Consider the following 21,096-nt stretch of genomic DNA (forward strand, 5'->3'; position numbering starts at 1 on the left):
CTGCAGTGATTTTACTACTGTCAAACAAAAAGCAAATAAATAATTGTTTTGTTGACTATTATATAACACGATGCTGCATCACTATTATTCAACTGATTATTCAATTTAGTATATACTTCTGTCTCAACGGCAAAATTTTACAAATACTATAATCACTCCGGAATACTGCCAAGCAGAGGTGTATATGACCCTTGCAGTGAAAACTGTGAAAGCCAATTTGATGAAAAAAAATATCATTTAATTAAGTATTTCACTGTAAATCATGCAAACAGAAAACAAATTAAGAATGCAAACCCAAACAAACTTACCTGACTTACTGATTTACAGCTTAATTTCCCCCTAGGATTACTGCTTTCTAGGTATCAAAGGCATTCTTCTAATCATACAGGTGCTATTTATCACTTCCTTGTGTAGGAGATAAGCATCCTTCTACTTTTACTAATATGAAAACTCATCTTTTTGCCTACAGGCCAGCCTTTCATGGGCACAATCTAGTTTAATTCTACCTCCTTTCCTATTTGCTAACCTTCTCTAAGAGCCACCGACTCTCATCAGAGGTCTAACAGAGCCTAAGCTTGCAGGATTTATCTGGTTTTACAGATTATATTTAAGGATAGAAACGGTGGAAAAAATGGATTTCTGAAAAATCTATTAGCCGTAGCTGAAGTGACATTTAAGGCACAATGCTTGTCTGTGGGGAATACTATACTGTAAATGCTCACTTGCAGTTAAAACAGCTGCACAATACCAATTTGGGTTTACTCCAGCCTTTAATCTCATAATTGGAAAAGTCCCAGAGAGACAGGCAAGATGAGTATTTGCACCATTACTTTAGGTACTTAAAATTTAGGAGCTAGTTTCGGCATGTAATCCACTGAGAGACACCGGCACCTCTAGAAGCAATTTAGAAGACCCAGCAAGGCAACTGTCAGGCGCTTTTCTTAGAGGTTCCCAGATTCACCCTTGGATTCAGCTGTTTCCCACAGGGAGCCTGTGGGGTACAGGGTGGCTGAAATTAGTTCATGTGACTATCCTCCTTTATAGGTATTATAATTAGACAGGATATTATCCACAACCCGTTTTCCTTTGTAAGCTAGTATCCTGCATAATTATCTCATTCGATATTTCTTCCACCTTCTGTGTTATTGTTTGCAGGCCTATTCTTTTTCATTTATCTAAATTTAATCTGCATTTGCCTTTTACTAGTCCTAGAGCAGCACGGTACCTCTCAATACAGTAATTTTTGCCATCAACTGTTTTTCTCCAATCTTATCAGTATCTGACATTTAAAATATTTCTCATTCATGATGTTCACTATGTGTTTTATATATACTATAAAGAAAGGTCTATGAAACAATTTCCTAGTCAAAGAATTTCCCTGTTACACCATCTCTCACCCTTTTCAACTTCAACATCTTGATTTATTCATGTGCAATTTATTTTAAAGACATTATAATCTGCATTTCGCAAAGGTACTACAAGTTCAAGCTCATTTATCAAGTTCAACCTCATTTGTTCAGTTTATACTCAAAATAACTCACCTCTAAAAAGCTTAACAAATTTAGATATACTCTGTCTGTAAACTGTTCAAAACAACAATTTGCTTTCTTTTCCCCCCTCCAGCCTGACCGTGACTGACCTTCTCATGATAGTTCAAAACAATAAACAATTAAAAAAAGACCTAAAGGACTGAATACCTTTTGCTCTCATCTGATCAGAAAAAAATCCTAATAGGGCCTGTTTTTTATAATTCTTTTTAGAAACTAGTTTTTGTATCTACTTTTTCTCTTTGTCTGTTGCCCGTTCTACAGCTTTTACTTCACTTGCTTGCAGTACCAACAGTAGTCTCTAATGCAGAAAGATAAAATGAAGAACTTAGTATAAAAATCAGAACAGATTAATTAAGAACAATTATGATAACAAATATGACATGAAAAGAATAATTTCTGAAGGAAACAATAAGCACACAAATTTAGGACACTACTTTCTCCGAGAAGACAATTATCTACAAAAAGTTTTCTAAATTGCCTAAAACTCATGAGAAGCTTGAGCACACTGCTATACTGTTTGAGTATTGTACTACAGTCAAAAGAAAATGGAAATGCAGTTGCATTTATGGAAAGTAAGCATGGGCTTGTCTACATCAAAGGAAAAAACAGTCCCTGCTGCAACTCAGTCAAGCACAGGAGCCAGCCCCATAAACAGCTGTTGTCGTCAAGGTATCTTCAATTACTCAGAACAAATTACACTCTCTCTGTGCAGAAGCACACCCAAACCAGGTTTGACAATGCAGTTATAACACAGGAACAGCTGCAGCAACAAATTACCATGTTCAAGAGCTTAAAATCATCATGGACAAATCATCCTCTTCTGCAAGATGATTTTTGTAAAACATAAGAAAGCAAAACAAAAGATGGTGCCAACCCCAATCACCCACGTACGGGAGCCAGAACACTGTCAAACACTCAAGCCTGGGAAAGAACAATGTGACAAAGAGGATGAGGACAATAGCAAAGCACAACTTGCACTACAGCACGAGAAATTTGGCAGCTTTACAATGACCTGATCAGTTATTCCACTGTGACAAGTATAAGGGCTCAAGGCAATGCAGATGAGAAATATCTGCAATATCTATGCTCATTTATTGCTAAAACAAACCTCTCATTCCCAGTCATCTTTCTCAGCAATTTTTAGTTGGTAGTGAGCAATAACTTTATGGTTCAGAGACACAACTTAACCCTTTCGTTTTGCCATCTCTTCAGTACAGAAAAAAACTATCTATCTACTAATGTGTTATTTTAATGAGACATAATCGGCATGTCCTAATGCTCGCATTTATGTGGTATGTTTTCATACCACCAGGCATAGGAAAGACACTGTAAGCACAATCTGCTTATCACTTTGAAAATCCAGTTTTCTGTATGACTGTGCTTCTCAGAATAGTATCTGTATGGGGTCAACAGTAAATATTTGGAAAATTATCGAGGAAGGTAAGAAAGGAAATTAATTCAAGAAGGAATGCTGAGACAAAAAAATAAAATTATGAAAATGAAAGTCTGATGGCACATATATTAGCTGCTGCTGGTTTCAAATCTCATTATTTATAAAATTAAATGAAATGGGAAGCTCCACATCAACCATTCCCAATGCATTAAAAAATTGCTGGTTGCCTTAATCTCACAGGTGAGATGACAAAGTCATGACAAAAGTACTCCAACAAAAAAACTGAAAAAGAAAATATGAATGGTCTTCGGGATTAATTTTGGAGGCTCTTCCTAAGAGTCAGTGTTGCTGCTGGAACAGCGGTCACAGACAAGACTGGAAGAGAAGGGAAGGTATGAATGTTAGCATGACCACGACTTCCCAGCATATACACAAGCTTTGTCTCTACAGTACTCGGATGTCCTGTGCTGTATGCTGCTATGCACTCGTCTTCCCTTGCTAACACCCATTATGCACAACATATACACCTCATTTTGTACATTTACAACGTCTTCTCAGTGGGTTTACATCCAACAGCTAGCCACTGGCTACTCTTCTTCCAGCTTGTTACTCTTGAGTTTTGCTACTAATCTAGCCAGTGCTGACACTTCCAATTTCTTTTCTTGCTACAATTCTTACAAAAATTAGTTATACGGTTCTGAATAATCTATAAACCTCTGAAGTTTTAGAGACATTCCTGAGAACACCAGCTTCTCTCAGTTCCAGTTATGCTCACAGATTTTTAGTTTAAGACACTTTATTCTCAAATATACACCACACACTCCATTAAGAATACTGTGTCATCCCATGAAAATAGCTGCAGAATGACTTCAAAGGAAAAAAAAATCCTTTCTTCTTCTAAATAAACATTTTAGTGAAGAAAACACAGCATATTCTCTGAAAGAGACCCACAGGATCTCTGGAAGGTAATGCAATACTACCTCTTAAAGGAAAAAAAGATGCATCTTTTTGTATTTTTGATATTATGAGAAAACCAGCCACTTACAAAGGTAAACATTTAACAAGAAAAACCCAAGATACTAAGAATGGAAGAACTGAAAGCCTTGTATAATGCAAGTTATGGTTGCAGCCATAGGAAAAGATAAGGAGGAAGAATTGACTGGTATACTCTATGTTAATATTATGGACTGAAATTAAGCTCTATTCAATCAGTAACAGTGGAGGCTCAGCAATACCAAACTGTATAATTTCCTAATAAACACAACAAATGATGCAGTTTTACATATCCTTAAGAAGTAGTTACATTTCACAAAGGTGACTGCCCGTACTCTAGAATGTCACAGAGCCTGAAAAATTCAGGCTAGAAGGGACGTCCAGCCATCACCCAACCCCACCTTCAGCTCTAGGCTGGGTTAACTTAACGGGTGAGTCAGGTTGCTCAGGGCCTTTTCCAGTTAAATTTTGAAAATCTCCAATGACAGAGATTTTACAGCCTCTCCAGGCAGCGGGCTGCCATGCCCAACTGATCTCACCGTGATTTTTTTTTTCCATAAATCCCTTTTCCCCTTCCCCAAGTATCTCTGAGAAGTGTCTGGCACTCTTTCTTCTGCAATCTTACTTCAGGTGGTAGAAGATTGCAATTAGTCCCCCTTCTTCCCTTCTCTTCTAAACAAACCCAGTTTCTTCAGCCTCTGCTCATATGCCACTTGCTCTACTCTGTCATGACCCCCGCAGGAATTGCTCCAGCGGGGTGAATTCTCCTGCACCAGGGAGTCCAGAACAGCGCACCGTTACTCCAGATGCATGTCACAAATGCTTCAGCAGAGAACACCGACTTTCCTTGACCTGCTGGCTATGCTCTACCTAACACAACCCAGGGTATGGTTGGCCTTTACCAATGCAAGGGCACATAGCTGGCTCGTGTTCAACTTGTTGCCACCGAGACCCTCAGGTGCTTTTCTGCAGAGCTGCTGTGCAGCCAGTTAAGGCTCTGGCTTGCTCTGTCCCTGATACACAACCCTGCATCTGCTTCTCTTGGATTTCACAAGGTTCTTTTGTAAGCCCTTGTTTTTCTAAGCTTTTTGAAAATGAGGTAGTATCATACCAATTTTCTATTGTTAGGATGTATTTGTATTCCAAAGCCCAGGAGATGGAAGGCTTAAGAAACTGCAATCTGTTCATTTTCACAATACTCATTAAAAGCATCTGAAGACTTTTTTTCTTAAACAGTTAATACAGAAGTAAATAGAAAACTAAAAAAAAAACCAAACAAAACAACCACCACCACCAATAAATTAATATCTACAATCAATTAGCTATTATTTTAACCTTTCCAGAAGGCTTAATTTACCCTATGCTTAGCAAGAACAAACTGGATTGATTTAAAAAAAAAACCAAACTGCTGGGAGTTGAAATAACAAAAGCTGCCCCGCCCCTGCCCCCCCTTCCCAATCATGGTCCAAAACCCAGCACCAATTATTTTATCTTACTGGCAGCAACAACAGAAAACTGCAGAGGTAATCTTCCTAATTCTGTGCACTTCTATGGAAAACCACATGCTTTACAAAGAACAAATTTTTAAACTGAATTCATAAGTGTAATCATGACAAAAAGCAAAATGAGGACTGATCCATGAGAACAGAGTGAATTTATAAATTATAGCTCATTAACATTTTGTTCTCAGGGGCAGAAATTGTGACAGCATACAAAATCACTGCTTCAGTTTTTGTAGTGCTCATGCAGATTTTCTAGGTTGGTTTTTTTTTTCCTGTTTACATCACCAGTTCCAAGGCTAGATCATTTTTATTAATTTTTAGTATTTTTTTCCCTCTCAATGTGTCTATAGAGAATAAATATGCCAAGTGTATGGTGGCATTTACTATAATATAAATGCACACATGAAATATATTACTATTTATTTATACTACTGGTGTCTTAACATTCCCAGGCAGGACTGAGGGCTCTAACGTTCCAGGGACTACACAAACACACAGGCAGTCAGGACCCCCTTGCCCTTACAAGTCAGTAATTGCTTTTGAGAAAAGCTGCAGCAAAGAATGCCAAGATGTAGAGAAATGAAAGGAAGTCAAGAGATAAAGAATTAAGCCATATGCTTTTTTTCTTCCCCAACTAATTCTCAAAAGTAATGGTTCAAAGGTATCCTGTCTTCAAAATGAGCAAAATTTGCTGCCTTTAACAAACATGTAACTTAGGAATGAGCAGTGGGTGATTTCTTGCTAGCACCTTACAACATTTTCTAACTTGCAGTTTGTTCTGTAAATTCTCTCTAGCACCTCACTCATCTTGTTTACAAGATACAAACTGCGTGGGCAGGGCAGTTTTTTACCTCTCAAGAGTTCCTGTACTGCTGTCACGAATTCAGAATTTTGTTTTTTAGTATTTTCAGATTATTGTCCTTGTTTCAGCTGGGACAGAGTTAATTTTCTTCTTAGCAGTTAGTACAGTGCTGTGTTCTGCCTGTGATGTGAGAACGATGTCGCTGTCGATAGGACACGGATGGTTTTAGCTGTTGCTGGGTGATGTTTATACTAAGTCAAGGGCTTTTCAGTTCCTTGGGCCCTGCCAGCCAGAGGGCTGGGGGGGCACAGAAAATTGGGAGGGGACACAGCCAGGACGGGTGACCCAAGCTAGCCAGAGACGTATTCCATGCCATGTGACACCACGCTGAGTATATAAGCTGGGGGAAGAAGAAGGAAGGGGGGGACGTTTGGCATTATGGCGTTTGTCTTCCCGAGTAACCGTTACGTGTGACGGAGCCCGGCTCTCCTGGGGACGGCTGAGCACCTGCCTGCCCATGGGCAGTGCCGAATGAATTCCTTGTTCTGCTTTGCTTGTGTGCGCGGCTTTTGCTTTACATATTAAATTGTTCTTACCTCAACCCTTGAGTTTTACATTCCTTTCCGACTCTCCTCCCCATCCCTCTGGGTGAGGGGGAGTGAGCGAGCGGCTGCGCGGTGCTTGGCTGCTGGCTGGGGTTAAACCACGACAGACACAAAGTCAAAGAAAGGCACCTTGAACTTGGGACAGAACATTTCGAGATGTGTAACCACTCCAGGTCCTGTCAGGTTCACTTCAAGTCCTAGGCTGCGCCCCTGAAAACCCTCTCGCTGCTGAAAATTAACTTATTTTTAATGCAAAACCTTCCTGCATCCCTGAGGAAGGCCAACACAGCCCGTAACCCTACGCCAGCTAACTTTTCGTACATCCCATATCATACAAGCACCCTGAACATAAAAACTAAGATGCTGAATTTGACTCAGTCCTCCATGTGAAATCAGTGCCCAAGGAAGGAAGGAATGGAAAAGGAGGACAGGTTCAGGCACCAGAAGGCATTACCTCAGCATGGTATGGCTTCCCATGAGGAGACTGTACATTGTCATCTTGTAACAATAAAAATAAGGAACAAAGCTTAAATTCCTACTCTACTGAGAAATTTATTTGGAAAGATTACCTAGCAATCAGTCCTACTTTTTAAGTGTTGGTGCTAAAACTGTTTGCATGTGCTGATTTCTGCGTGACGCACTAATACAAGTGGTTTTCACAAAAAGACGGAGTAAGAAAAAGAGAAGGATGTCCTTATGCAGCTTCTCAACAGCCCAATACTAGCCATTCCAGTGATGCCCAGTGCAGCTTCCACATCTACCAAGAGGATATGAAAATCCTGCTGTAACATCCCACAAAACTCTCGAACATTAGAGCCACCCACCAGTTCTGTTTGAGGATGGTTAACAAGAATAAGTATATATTGTGAATGTTGATTACTTTATCCTAAGGATGGAGTTAGAACTTCAGAGAGGTAGAATATTATGCAGCTTTCTCCTCAGTCTGTGTGTTTTAATTCAGAGTGACTGTGTTTAATGAAACATAGGAACCCAGATTATCTGAGTATACCTCCTCCTTTCACAGCTATCACATCATGTAATTATCACATCCCTTCTCAACATTGTAAAGGTGGTTTTTTTTCCTAGTGGAAGTATAATTCCAGATCTGTAGCACTCAAAAGTATTCTTCAGCTTTCAGAATAAAATTATTTCTGTTCAGCATAACCCATTTGTTCTCCTATCATTACTTTCCTAGTTTAAAATAATCTCCCCTTCTTCCCCTCACCACCTGTGTTAACTCTGCTAATATGAAGATGAAAGAATCCTTCTCTGACACTATCTTACTAAGCTAACCAAGCAAGTTACTACTATTTTTCTTTAATTTGACAGGCCTCTGTTCAGCTCAGTGGTATCTCTTTCAGTTTGAAATCATTTGTCTTCAACGTGAACAACCAGAATCAAACACCTACAGATAAATCTGTATTTCCTTTTTCTCAGGAACATCTCGCTCCAGAGATTCTAGGGCTGTATTTGTCGTCATCTTCAAGCTGAAGGCATGATACCCTTCTGTTTTAGTCTATGGCATTTCACATCGCATAAGATACAGTAACAGCACAAAATAATAAGAAAGGGAGATAGGCAACAGAAACAAAACCCAGATTATGACTTCACCATGTGATAAAAAAGAAGCCTTTTCCTGCTGTGGTAGTGAATGCAAACATCTCTCGGTGTGTATGAAAGTCCAGTAAGCAAAGCATCAAATAATTAGGGCATCAGCATACTCCTACTGGCTGTCAACAGGCATAAAGGGAAAACTTTTACACCTATTTTCCTAAAAGACTGTAGAGACCACGCTGTCATTGCGGAGCTCTGTAAGGACAGCAACTGAGTGTATGGCGAAAGTTGTACTGATTCACCTCCTAGATCTGAAGTAAGTCTGAAGAGCTGTACCCTAACAAGGCGCTCTGTATCTGTCCTCTGTGACTAGACAGTGGCAGTCCACCCAGGTTTGGCATCACTAATTGGTAGTAGAAGTCACTGCCGCTCAGGGAGGAAAACCATGCCAGCTTCAGCTAAGAAATCAGCAGCTTATCCTAGCTTAAGAATCAAGCTCTTGGAAGCAGCAAGTTCACCAATTCATTCCTTTTCCCTCTTCTTTCAGGAGAAGATTGTTCAGCAAATTGTGGCCAATCACTTCAGTAATCACCTACAGATACTGCTCATTTGATACTGCTGAAGAAGTCATGAATTAGGTCTAGCCTGGTTCTCAGACATCGGCTGAGCCTCAGTGTCTGGACAAAGGTAACAGAGCTGTGTTGAAGATGGTTCAGCTCTTGGGAATTCTCTGAGGTGCTGCAAAGCTGCCTGCAGAAGTAAAGGTGGATGTATGTGTATCTGGAGGGTCTACTGGTTTTGATGTGATATTACCGGAAAAATTATTCTGGGGTGATTACCTGCTGTAAGGCCTCTCTCTGGCAGAACTCCACTATGCTTCATGTTTTAAGTTAAAAGTGAATTTGCCAAGGGAAAATGAGGCAGTTGGGCAAATAATAGCTTAGACCCAAACTGCATTCCCGGAGTGTAGGTGGTACGTTTAGCTTCTCAGCAATCAGCAATACTGTTCTCAAGTTTAACAAAATCATAGATAATGGTTACTGAGCTGCGGGCCAGAGCAGAGAGCTTGATTTCTTGCTAGTCCTTGACAGCAAGGCTGCTGTAACTACAGCAGCAAGTTGCCCAGAAGCAAAATTAAAACTTTCAGAATCTTTCCACTGGGCTCCTACCATAGAAACAAAATACTAAGAACACATCACTATTTCCAAAATACTCTTTTCACCATAACTGTCCTCATATTCTATTAAATCAAACAATTCTATCTTGAACAAAGTAGTATTTATTATGAAACTTTTTAATAACTACTCTTAAAATACTAAAAATAAAATAGCAGTAATTAATCTTTATTTAAATGGTAATTTAATGTGTTAAGAGCCCAAAATGAAACTAGTCATTAGCTCAATAGTAAAGACTGCCAGAAGCTTCATTACCGATTAATAATGGAGAACAGAGTGTACTGAACACTTTCCCCTAATCCCAGAAGCAACTTGGAACTGAACTGCAAAAACTTACCATCTTAATAAATTGATTAAACAATATAATTTTCTTTATAGTTATAATTACTGGATATAGCGTTGCTAAGTTTTCTTTCTAATCTACATTGATCAAATCTCTATTTTAAAAACGTGTCATATATGTCATCAAGACTCCTTGCTCTGTAAACAGGTTAAACTGTAACATACCCTTCCATCAGGTGACTATTACGTATGCTGGGACAATGGATGTAGTTACTTCCAGTAAACACAAAATTTCTATGATAAAGATTTTGCCTTAATAGCTGCATTTTACTAAAAGAATACTAACAATAACTTAATGTAGATAGATTTAAGAAAGTTTGCCAGTTAATTACAGCTGATGTCAATGCTCTATCTTGCCGATCAAGATTGTCACTTATAGAAACCTTTTTTGTTTCATCCAGTTTCCAAGAGATATTTAATAAATATAACCACTGAAGAGCCAAAGAAAGCTGCAAATCACTGAATTGCTCCGAAGTTCTTTGAATGAATGCAGAAGTATATGACAGTAACTACTACTACCACTAGCACCGCTACTTAAATGGGAAAAAAAACCCAAACGTAAACATTTATGGTGAAACTGTTCTACAACACCTTTGAACAGACACTAGAATTAAGCAATAATTTAGAATAATTTCATTTAGAAACAAAATAAAATTATTAAGAGAAACTACTCTCTGTGAAATTGATTCCTTCAATATAATCTTAAAGAATAGTCCCCTGGAAATACAATGAGAATTCATTGCCACAGAGAATTTGACTTTCAAATCATTAATTCATTTAATACTCTCAGCAGCTGAAACAGCCATCGTTTTTATAACCCACTGAACTCACTGAAACTTAGTGAATATTACCCTAGAAAAAAGCAGTCACAAACACTATACAATAACTGAAAAGTTCTGTACCATGAACTCTGTTCAAAGTAGCAATACACAAAATCTATGAACTGGTACATTATTGGAAAAGAAAAGTCCTAGGCAGATTCCTCTAGCCAGGAAAACACTTCTTTCCCCACTTCTTCCAATTTATCTGCTATCAGATACAGGATTCGAAACCTTGAGGACTGAATGCTTCACTCTTTTTTTTTTTTTTTTCCTTTTCTATAATGAAATAGAGAGATCAAACATTTATGAAGTACTACCACTGACACTACTGAAAGCAAGTCAGGAGGAAGATCAGGTAATTTCGGTTAATCTTACGAGTTCATCTATGTCTCAGAAACATTATAAATATTAATAAGTATTAATGAATTATTGATAGGAGAAAGACAGACACAGAAAAAATCATCCTAGAAGAGATGTTAGTATTTCAAACTCTTCTCCCAGACTTGCTAGCTACAGCCTTCATCATCAAAGACACTGGTGCAATTATCTCCTGCAAAGTTCTGGAAAAATCAAACTTGTTTACTTTTGGGAAGGGATACTTTGATAAGGAGTTTCTCTCTTTGCAGTTTTGTAAATGCACATAAATTATAACATGAATTTATGAGTACTAGCATGGCAGTTTATATGTTTACTATGAATATTTCAAAGGCCTGGTAACACTCCAATTTGTCCAACTGAAAGTGCACTAAAATGCATTGGAAGTAGTGCTGTATAATAATGCTTCACTTTCAAGTCATAAATCTACACTGACGGAGGAGCGTAGTGGTTTGGGGCATTCCATAATGCAAGAAATGCCGTATCTTAACGGAATACATGATACTTGGGATGTTTGCAAATGAACACGGGTGGGTAATTTATATAATGAGAGAGACCAATCCATCACACAGTGAGCAAAAGTGTATCTGAACTAAAAGGTTACAAAGACTCTGCCTTATAGATATTCCAGGACCAAATGCGGCTCACAGGTCTTTAACTGGGGGAATCATTAGCAACCACGTATGAAAGACCTGAAGAACTGCCGGGGGAAGAAGGAAAGAAACTTGTGTCAATAGCTGCAAAAGACCACTGTACATCTCCAGAATACATACATTTCTTTTCGCAGCACCAACGCTCAATCATTTTTGGTGCTGAGGATCTCGATGGAGTTGCAACCTTATCACTCTACACCAGGCCCTCCTGCTCTCATGCTGCCAACATCCTTCTAGAATCTCCAAGCAATCATATAGGAGCCTCAATTAAAAAAACATTGTTTTTGTTAACTGTATGCCATTTCCCAGTTGCAGCTAATAATACAAGCCACAGAAGAGATGACCCTGAGACAAATTAGCTTGCTACTTCAGGATTACCTTTAGCATCTGAAACAAAGCAAAGCAACGGTGTGCAAATGTATGCCCATATATGCCTATAGCTTCAAAAATAAAAGTTACGTTTTACGGAGTACAGCTTGTGGAATTAGCTTACTCAAACCTGTCCACGTAATGTACAGTAATTTAGTGGGTAATAAGCTTTGTTTTTCCTAGGTAGTAACTGAAAGTTATTTTGAATATCCACAATACCTACTCTGTGGCAAACACGACACTTAGGATGAAACTACACCAGCAATATACCAGAAAGTCTAATATTAACCTACTCAAACTAATATGTCAGACATTTATCAAGCACTGTACCATTTGTAATACAAAAACAGCAAAGAGAAAGCATTATTGTGCTCATATCTTGAATATTGAGCCATTCCTTACCTTAAAAAAGGCAACAGTAGAAATACATAAGGGTACGAAGAATAAAAACAGTGTTGATTGGAGATACTGAATGGTTGGTTACAGGGAACAATTAAATAGTTTAAAGTTTTGTAGCTGGGAAGATGCAAGATTGGGGTAATGTGGAAGAGAAGATAAAGTCAGGAATGACTGCTCACCATTCTTCCTGACATAAGGTCTAGGTTGAATCAAAATGAATTATTAGGCAGTAAGTTTAAAAGAAATAAAATACCTTAACTCACAGAGACAGTGTGGCTTTGTATGCTGAAAATTTAGTGGAAAATCCCTTAGGCACATTGAAGGAGGAAGGTCCATCTAAGTCTACTAAGAACCAGGATGCAAATACAACTTTTCCAGCAGAAAAGGCCCTGCATGCAAATTGCAGGGAACTGGCTGCGTACTTATAGTTATCCTGTTTTTTCACTGTTTCCCTAAGCATTTGCCCGTGATACGATACTTAGTCCTGCAGCCTGACTCTGTGCAGCATCTGCTTTGCAGCTGTCCTGTGAGCAGAAGGCCCTCTGCCTGACTGCAAGCGATGGGAGTACCACTGCCGACCGCAGATGGCTGAAAATGAGTGCAGCATACACCTCCTCTCTCCCAAATCCACCTAGTGACCTTACAAACTCTCCCCAGCCATAGGGAAAACTTCTGCATTTTGCTGTTTATTATTAGAAATGGATGGGGCAGTTAAGGGTGAGAATGGGGCCTCATTTGGAAAGGGAGAACAGTATGGAAGAACTTCTATAAAGCATTTAAACAAGCGCTATTCCGAAATTATCACCAAAACCACACAAGCTTATTTGTGATGAAACTACTGGCAAGATGTTTCATGCAAGAAACATTTAAATTGTTTGATTATTAGCCAAACTGAATAATACACATACAGGAACTGGGGAGACGACAGAAAAGGGAGAGGGAAGATAAAAAGCATTTATCTGTTATTTTCAAGTAATTTTAAAACAATACTAAGGTTTAAGCTATAAAAAACAGGTATTTACTAGATATAGTTGGGAATGCTGTTCTTTCCTAATGTAATTAGGGATGTGGCAAAGGAACACATCTGAGTTTTGGAAATTAAGTTTCATTTTGATGTAAAACAAAACAAAGGCTTTTAACACACTGAGAGGCACAAGTGTGTGCACACAATGGAGGGACCAATGCTGCCAAGAGTGCAGAAAGTCATTACAGGTATCATCTGGGGCAGGGGAACATTTCAGCACTCTGAAATGGATACCCCATTTCCACATCCCAGCATAATGACTAACATGTTGATGCCTCCCTCTCCTTGCCCTAAGAAAAATCCTAACGAAACCCATCAAAATCAGTCCATATATTCTTGTAAAATGTTTTTGTTCGTAAGTGACATGACAGTAACTAATTAGCAACTGGCAAGTAGAAATGTGAAATTATTATAGTTTGACTGAAGGAAAAGAAACAGTAAGTCATAAACCACAAATGATTTTCCAGCAATTGTATGAGTCTTTCATAATAAATCTATCCATACCGGGAAAACAATCTGTGCTTTTTACTGCAGTGTCTTCCCTCTCAAGGATCACTAAAAAATTACAGAGTTCCAAAAGTGGCTTTGTTTTGAAATGTCTCTGACAAGGTAACCTAAAAAATAAGACCCCACCCCAAACATTTTCCTTCCAATAATTAACCCAGAGTAAAAATTAATCAAAAGGATAAAAAACCCTAAACTTCTTTGGCAAGTACACAGATGTAACTAGAAGAAAACCCAGAATATGGTAAACATCACCAAAGTAGCACTATTTCCCATAATTTTTCCTGAAGCTATATTGATAACTTGGATTTCTCTAAGACAAGACTTAAATGATACAGAAGTGAAATAATTTAAATAGCCACCTCCCCCCCCTAGCTTATTAATCGTACCTTAATTTGTGCAAAAGGTCTGTCAAAGTTTCCAACATAAAGAAGACCAACATTCTGGGTGAGTAGCCTAAAAAAATGAAAAAAATCTTTTAAGATATCACTTTACATCCATAAGGTTTTTTTTGCATCTCCAGTAGTTGTTACTGAACCCTAGCAGGGTAACAAGCTTCATCACAATAGCAAGAGCTACCTCTGCAAATCTGATTCTAGTTGAACTACCACAAAAAAGGCAAGACGTGCATTAAAGATGTATGCACACCGGTAACTTGTGTTTATGGTACAAACAGCTTTTCAACAAAATCATTTCACAGGCTTCTTTGTGACGGCTGTCACTCAGTAACATGGAAGAACAGCAGGCAGGTGCCTCTTCTATTAGAGACAAAGGGGCAGCACCAGAAAAGTCTAGTAAACACACATTCAGAGCAGCAGGCCTCAGTTAAAATAGACCAGGGCAAATAAAAATACGCACAGTAATACAAAAGTGACATCACAAGTAGAAAAATAACAAAGAATCTCTGCAATACTGTCTAATGGCTTCCTATATAAAAAGAACCCCAGATGCAGTTAGTGCCTGCTATTCTCTTCAACTCTTTATATAAAGTTGCTGCGTCCACCACCAAGATCCAGAGGGACAGCAGGTAAGTTGACTCAAGCGACTGACTGTCGGTACGTCTGGAAAAGGGTTAGTCTGAGCTCTGCAGATCCCGTGCAAGTCAATGCTATTACTACGCAAGCTCCAAATCCCAGAGGAGCATTAGGGTGAACGGACAGGCAAGAACATCTCTGGCCAGTAACAAGGGTAGGAGAGCACTGTGCTGTTCAGACTGGACAACCACAACGTTCTGGCTAAGCACAGGCATAGCGGTCATTCCCTCTAGTTTAGAGACTCCAGAAGTGTCACACTGAAGTACAGGCACCCCATAATAAGGAGAACTTTGACAAACCCTTGAAAGGGTTTCTGTTTTGATTAAAAGGGACATTCAAACCCCATCATACTGTTCAGTAGCTCCAAGTTTTCATTAAGCATTTGCTATTTTATATTTCCTTCAATTTTACATCCCATTCCCTTTAGTAATATGGCCTCAAATATGAATTAAATTAAATAACCAGAAATAAGTATGAAGGTAGGGATCGGATCATGCTGCTTAAGACTGACACTAAGGTGTCTCTTTCTTATGTTTTTAAGCATATATATAACTTTTATTTCATGCTGAGTTACGTATTTTTTTTCTACATACAAACCAGCTTTAACTTTTAACTCATTTCTCACCATCGCCAGGCCTGTTTTCGTAAACAAAACAGAAACTAAGATGGCAGTAAATCGTTTTAACCCCACAGAATGTACACATCTTCATATGATTTTGATTCTTTCCATTTCTGACAGCAATATGATATATATGACCATAAACGGGTTCACCAACAGTGGGAACTGGCGGAACACAGCAAAATCACAACATCGAAACATTCACATATATAAAACGGTTAAGTAAGAAGTGGTGTGGAACAGTATATTGTCATCAAAGAATCCTTCTGTAATTAGATACGGTCTGCAAAAATTTCCTGGGCATTGACAGAAATACCCAAATGAAGGGAAGACTAGTAAGGATCAGAGCACTTCCGTCACAGTATGGACAGGCAGCTGCCTTCCTCCCCTTGCCCATCCATAGTCCGGACTCCATCGGGAAGATCAGTACTGTTTCGCAATGGTTCTGCAGTATATGGAAGTCATGCTGACCATATCACACTCATTTTCAGTCACAATAAGTCAAATTTATTCAGAACTCAGGTGTCCGCAGTTGGAAAAGCCAGCATATTGATCAAACCTCCTCCTAGGATTATAAAGCAAACCTGGAAAACATTTAAGGGTTTTCTAAATGAAAAGAAGCACAAGTAATTAGCAAAAAAAGGTTAAAAGAGAATCTGTAAAAAGAATTCAGGGTATGTCACAATATTTATGAGGGGCACCTTAAAGGAAAAATGTATTCTTAAAAAGAACTGCACGCAATTATTGTAAGGCCAAAAAGGAAAAAAAAAAAAAATCCACTAACTGCATTTCTAGTAAGGTACCTAAAAAAAGAGAAGACGTACAGTGTGATTATTCCCATGTGGTCATTTTTCACATTGTTTTCTTTACCAGATAGAAATGTAGGACCATTAAAAATCTGAGTCTTTAGAATAGTTTTAGGCCTTTCCAGAAGACCACACAGCCATCCAGTCTACACTGTTTAACTTGCTATCACTTATGTATGCCCAAAACCTGCAAACAAACTGCAAGAATTGGCTTCCTTAATAAGATTGATATTGACACAGCACAGGCTTATTACTATTTGTTCACCTTTCACTGCCTTGGCTGAAAAGTGTTTTACTTGTATTTTTTTATTTGTATTTATATGGCATTTCAAAAAGGCAATGTTAATTCAGTGCGATGCTAGCAAAATTTTCAGGGAATAGAAAGTTATTTGTAACTCTCCATTGCTTAAATAAAAGGTTGCATTCTTTGTTTCTCTAGTTTTCACATTCTTCTTGAATTCTGAAGTTCAACATTTTTTCACCAACATGCAAAACCAGTCAGTTTTTGATAAAAGTACTCAATGAGGCTGAAATGAGCATCCCAATATAATGATAATCTAATGTTCTGAAATACTCTGGTTTTCTGCCTCTAAATGGTCTGAACAATTAAAAAATTCTGAATCTCATTATTATTATAAGCTCTTTTACTTTAGGGTCTTATCAGCATAATCTCCGTATTTCATAGAATCAGCTCACACAGCAGAGTCTGGACAGGTAAGCAGCCGGGGGCAAGGGTCAGTGCTGAGGCTCTGGATCAGCCAAGCTACTCCAGGAGTGTTACCCCCCACTCCACAGCCACCAGTGGCAGTATCGAAAAAACATGTGCCATTGAGGAGAGGGGTGAGAGGGAGGAGGATGTCCCAGTCTCCATCTCACCCATAGGAACTCAGCCCAACCGATCTCCACATTATCATGAAGATGTGCTCCTCACCAATCGGAATGTTCAGGTTACACACAGCCATTCTTGCAGTTCTCTATCATAACATCAGGCTGTATTTTTAAGTACCTAAAATTAACTTTATACCATAAACATCAACATGTCTAAATTGATACAACTATTCACTCCTAATGCTCTCAACTAATTACCCTTTGCCTTTGAAGATTTTCCAATGGAAGGCAGGCTTGGTTATAAGCACATCTATATTTTCTTATGCCAGTGTTCTCTTTTAAAATGTCAGTCTTCTATTTCTTACCTAATTTCACATTTGAACAGTTCTATTCTCAAAACACCATCAGCAGTTCTCAACACCTAACCCTGCTAGCAGCTAGGTGTAATCACCTGTAATTGGCCAAATCAATACCAGCCCAAGAAACAGTGGTGACAGTTTCACAGCACAATTACAATCTTGAATTTCACATTCAAATAATTACCTTAAAATTATGTGAAACAATCGTCAAAAATGTAAATGTCTACTGGCACTTCAATATATATATTTACTTTTACTTGAAAATATGTAGCAATATACAAAGATACCTCAACTAATCACATTAGCTCAGACTGCCATTCAATACGTTATCTCTTCCATTCAATACATTATAACACAATTCCAATTTTTTTCTGGAAGCAGAAGGAAAGAAACATCGCTCCAAGAAGCGGTGGTTCTTCAAGATGTGCTGTTCATATGTAACATTACATTCCCTGCACTCCTGTCCTGTACACCCAAGTGAGCAGACTTCTGGCTCGATGTGCCTGTTAGGGCTGTACCATTACGTTCCATGTGAACAGCATAAAAAAAATCAGAAAGTATCAGGACAACCCACATCTGACTTTTGCAAATATAATGCCAAGGTCTTAAAGCCCTTCAAGTACCAAGAAAACACTGCTATACGCTGACCACCAAAACTCCCGATTTTCTGCCCCCAGAACCCCAGATTTGGCTTTCTCTGGTGTAAACCGTAGCCAGTGTTCTCCACGCCCGAGCTGCAGAAGCCAGGCGCTGCTGCCGGGGGGGAAGCTGGCTGTAGGAGCGGGCACGGTCAGGGACAGCGATTCAAAAAACGCGGTGGCAACAGTGATGTGAAGGGGGTAAATGCAAATAAATACAGGACAGGATTAAGGGCTTGGGTGAAAGAAAACTTGGAATAAGGCAGTGTGAGACAGCAAGGAATGTGGAACGTGAGGGATGAGAGAGGTATAAAGGAGTGGCAAAGCAGCCCTCTGTGTTGGAAAGCATTGGGGCAGAGCTCCGGGCTGAGAAGCCTGACGGCCTAGGGCTACAAGAGCAGTAGAGACTGACATATCACAGAGCTCACCCTCCCTGACCTTGCTTTGTGGGCCAGGACAGTCCCAGAACCATCACCACCTTCCTACCGGCTTTGGCCATGGGAAGTAGACTGACCGCTGGCTACGGACTTTCCGAGGGCAGCACATCTCCAAGAAACCTGACCATTTCCTCTTCTCCACACATGGTCTGTCCCCGGTAAGTCGCCGAGAGCTGTCTGCTGAGATGAAGGTGAGTATTTCAAGATACCCTTAAGAAAGACTGAGCTCACAAGCTCACCGACGCACCAGTGCTCCAGCCATTAAGTAGTGCTTTGTGAAGGCAGAAAGCAGCCGTCAAATAGTTCCTCCACATCTTGTCGGGAGGTATATCTTGGGAACATCACTTCAGCTTGATCTGAACCCCAGACGCTGACCCCTTCAGGCTCCAAGGGCTGCCTGGGAAGTCCGCTCAGGTTATCAAACCGGGCCATGCAAACTGCAAAGCTGAAAACACAACTTCTGAGCAGCTCATACACAAACCAGTCGGGAGTTTCTCTCTAGGCTATCTGGATCCCGGCGCTGCTGTGCAGGAAGGAGGTTTCCAGAAAGGAGCATGCAGAGAAATAAAGGAGCAGGTGGAGCCAGGAGCCGCTGCCTCTCACAGGAGCAAGTTACTGCAGATTAGCTGAACGCGGTAACTTGCTCCTGTGCGAGGCAGCAGCTCCTGTGCTTGCTCCGTTGCAAGACCGGTGGCGTATCGTGCAGGAACACAGACTGAGACTTCAGCTCTAACCAACAGCACAGAGGTCAGACAGGCTGGGAAAGCAGGGAGCACGGAGTGAGAAATGCAATGTGTGTAGCAGAATGGCTGAAAAGAGGTAAGGTAACTGGAAGGGTGGACTGTGCCAAAGGAAAATGATGGCCAATGGACAGGCATGTGGGCTTGAGTTGTCTGGTTTTTCAGGATGAAAGCTGCCATGAAACAGGCAGTGGTAGGCATTCAGAGCTGCTGACAGCAATGCTTCAGTTACTCACTGCCCCTGAGAAACAGAACACCTCTTCCTTATATTTCCACAAGAACACTCACCCAAACCCCAGAGCTGATGACAATTTACCAAATAGTATCTTGCAGTATTTGTATCAGGCAATCCTAAAATGTAACTTGACATACATTGTGGCAGAAGAATAGTTCGTCACTCCACATAAAGTCAGTCATTGGATTCTGTGTTTCTGGGTTTATTATTGACTGTTGCCTGTTCCTTTCACTAGCTTTTGCAACCACCAAAAAACCTTACTCTAGACAAGTCTGTGTTTGTTTTCAAGCTCAGTAAGTGCTACAGCCTGCCACCAAAGCTTTGCTAGCTGCAGTAAAACTTCATTGTTATATCGCATAACCAGGGAAGTATTTGAGTCCATGCAAGACAGCAGAAACTTCCAAAACTCATCTTGACAGCCATGCATATCGGTTTCTACTTCTAATGATGGTGCTGAGGAGCAGCTGAGGGAACTGGGGTTGTTTAGCCTGGAGGGAAGGAGGCTGCGGGGAGACCTTATCGCTCTCTACAGCTGCCTGAAAGGAGGCTGTAGGCAGGTGGGGGTGAGTCTCTCTTCCTGGATAACAAGTGACAGAGTAGAAGGAAATGTCTTCAAGTTTCACCAGGGGAGGTTTAGATTGGATGTTACAAAAAATTTCTTGCCTGAAAGCATGGTCAAGCACGGAACAGGCTGCCCAGGGACGTGGTTGAGTCACCATCCCTGGAGGTATTTAAAAGACATGCAGATGTGGTGCTTTCAGCAGAGGACAAGGGGCTGCTGCTGCTCTGGTCTGTCCTACCTGAAACAAGTCTCTCCAGATCAGACAGGGTTTTTTTCTTGTTGATCTTAAGAGTAGACTGATACCTGAAACACCCTCTGGTGTCTGTCTGGAAGGCATTTCACCATGTCACCCTAGGAGATATGTTTAAACATGAATACCAATTCCACTGATGAGACAGCAGGATTAAGATGCGTGGACTACTTCCACTTCACAGTCAGATGCAGCAGTAAGTAGCTACAATGGGGCTGGGATCTGATCTAACAAGTTCATCCTTCATATGCTGCAGAAATACATTTGCAGCCTTCACAGAGGTTGCTGGTGAAAAAATTGCAGTCCTGAGAAGACGTGTATCAAGAGTGGAATAGATGTGAAGCAAAATGAAAAGAAAATCAAACCTGACACTCAGTGGGGCTACTGACCCTTGTGCACATCCGTATCTTTATGGCTAAGAAGATCTCAGAATACACATTAGTGGCCAGAAATGGAATACTACCTATTTAAAGTATAAATTGCACAGTGAGATAAGATTTTGGGAAAATCCCTGTGACACACTCACA

At 39.8% G+C, this 21,096-nt stretch overlaps 1 protein-coding gene across 4 annotated transcripts in view; it reads right to left on the minus strand.

The window, feature by feature from the left end:
• RNGTT (RNA guanylyltransferase and 5'-phosphatase) overlaps nt 1-21,096 on the minus strand; it is a 193,169-nt gene that overhangs the window by 19,678 nt on the left and 152,395 nt on the right. For 3 of the 4 annotated variants that reach the window (XM_055810194.1, XM_055810192.1, XM_055810193.1), the window contains one exon: nt 14,451-14,517. The exons of the other annotated variant lie outside the window; for it this stretch is intronic. In XM_055810194.1, the coding sequence (XP_055666169.1) occupies nt 14,451-14,517 (67 nt within the window). The remainder of the gene's footprint in view (nt 1-14,450; nt 14,518-21,096) is intronic. 4 annotated transcript variants of the gene reach the window in all.

The sequence above is a fragment of the Falco peregrinus genome, chromosome 7 (genome assembly GCF_023634155.1).
Source record: "Falco peregrinus isolate bFalPer1 chromosome 7, bFalPer1.pri, whole genome shotgun sequence".
NCBI lineage: Eukaryota > Metazoa > Chordata > Aves > Falconiformes > Falconidae > Falco > Falco peregrinus.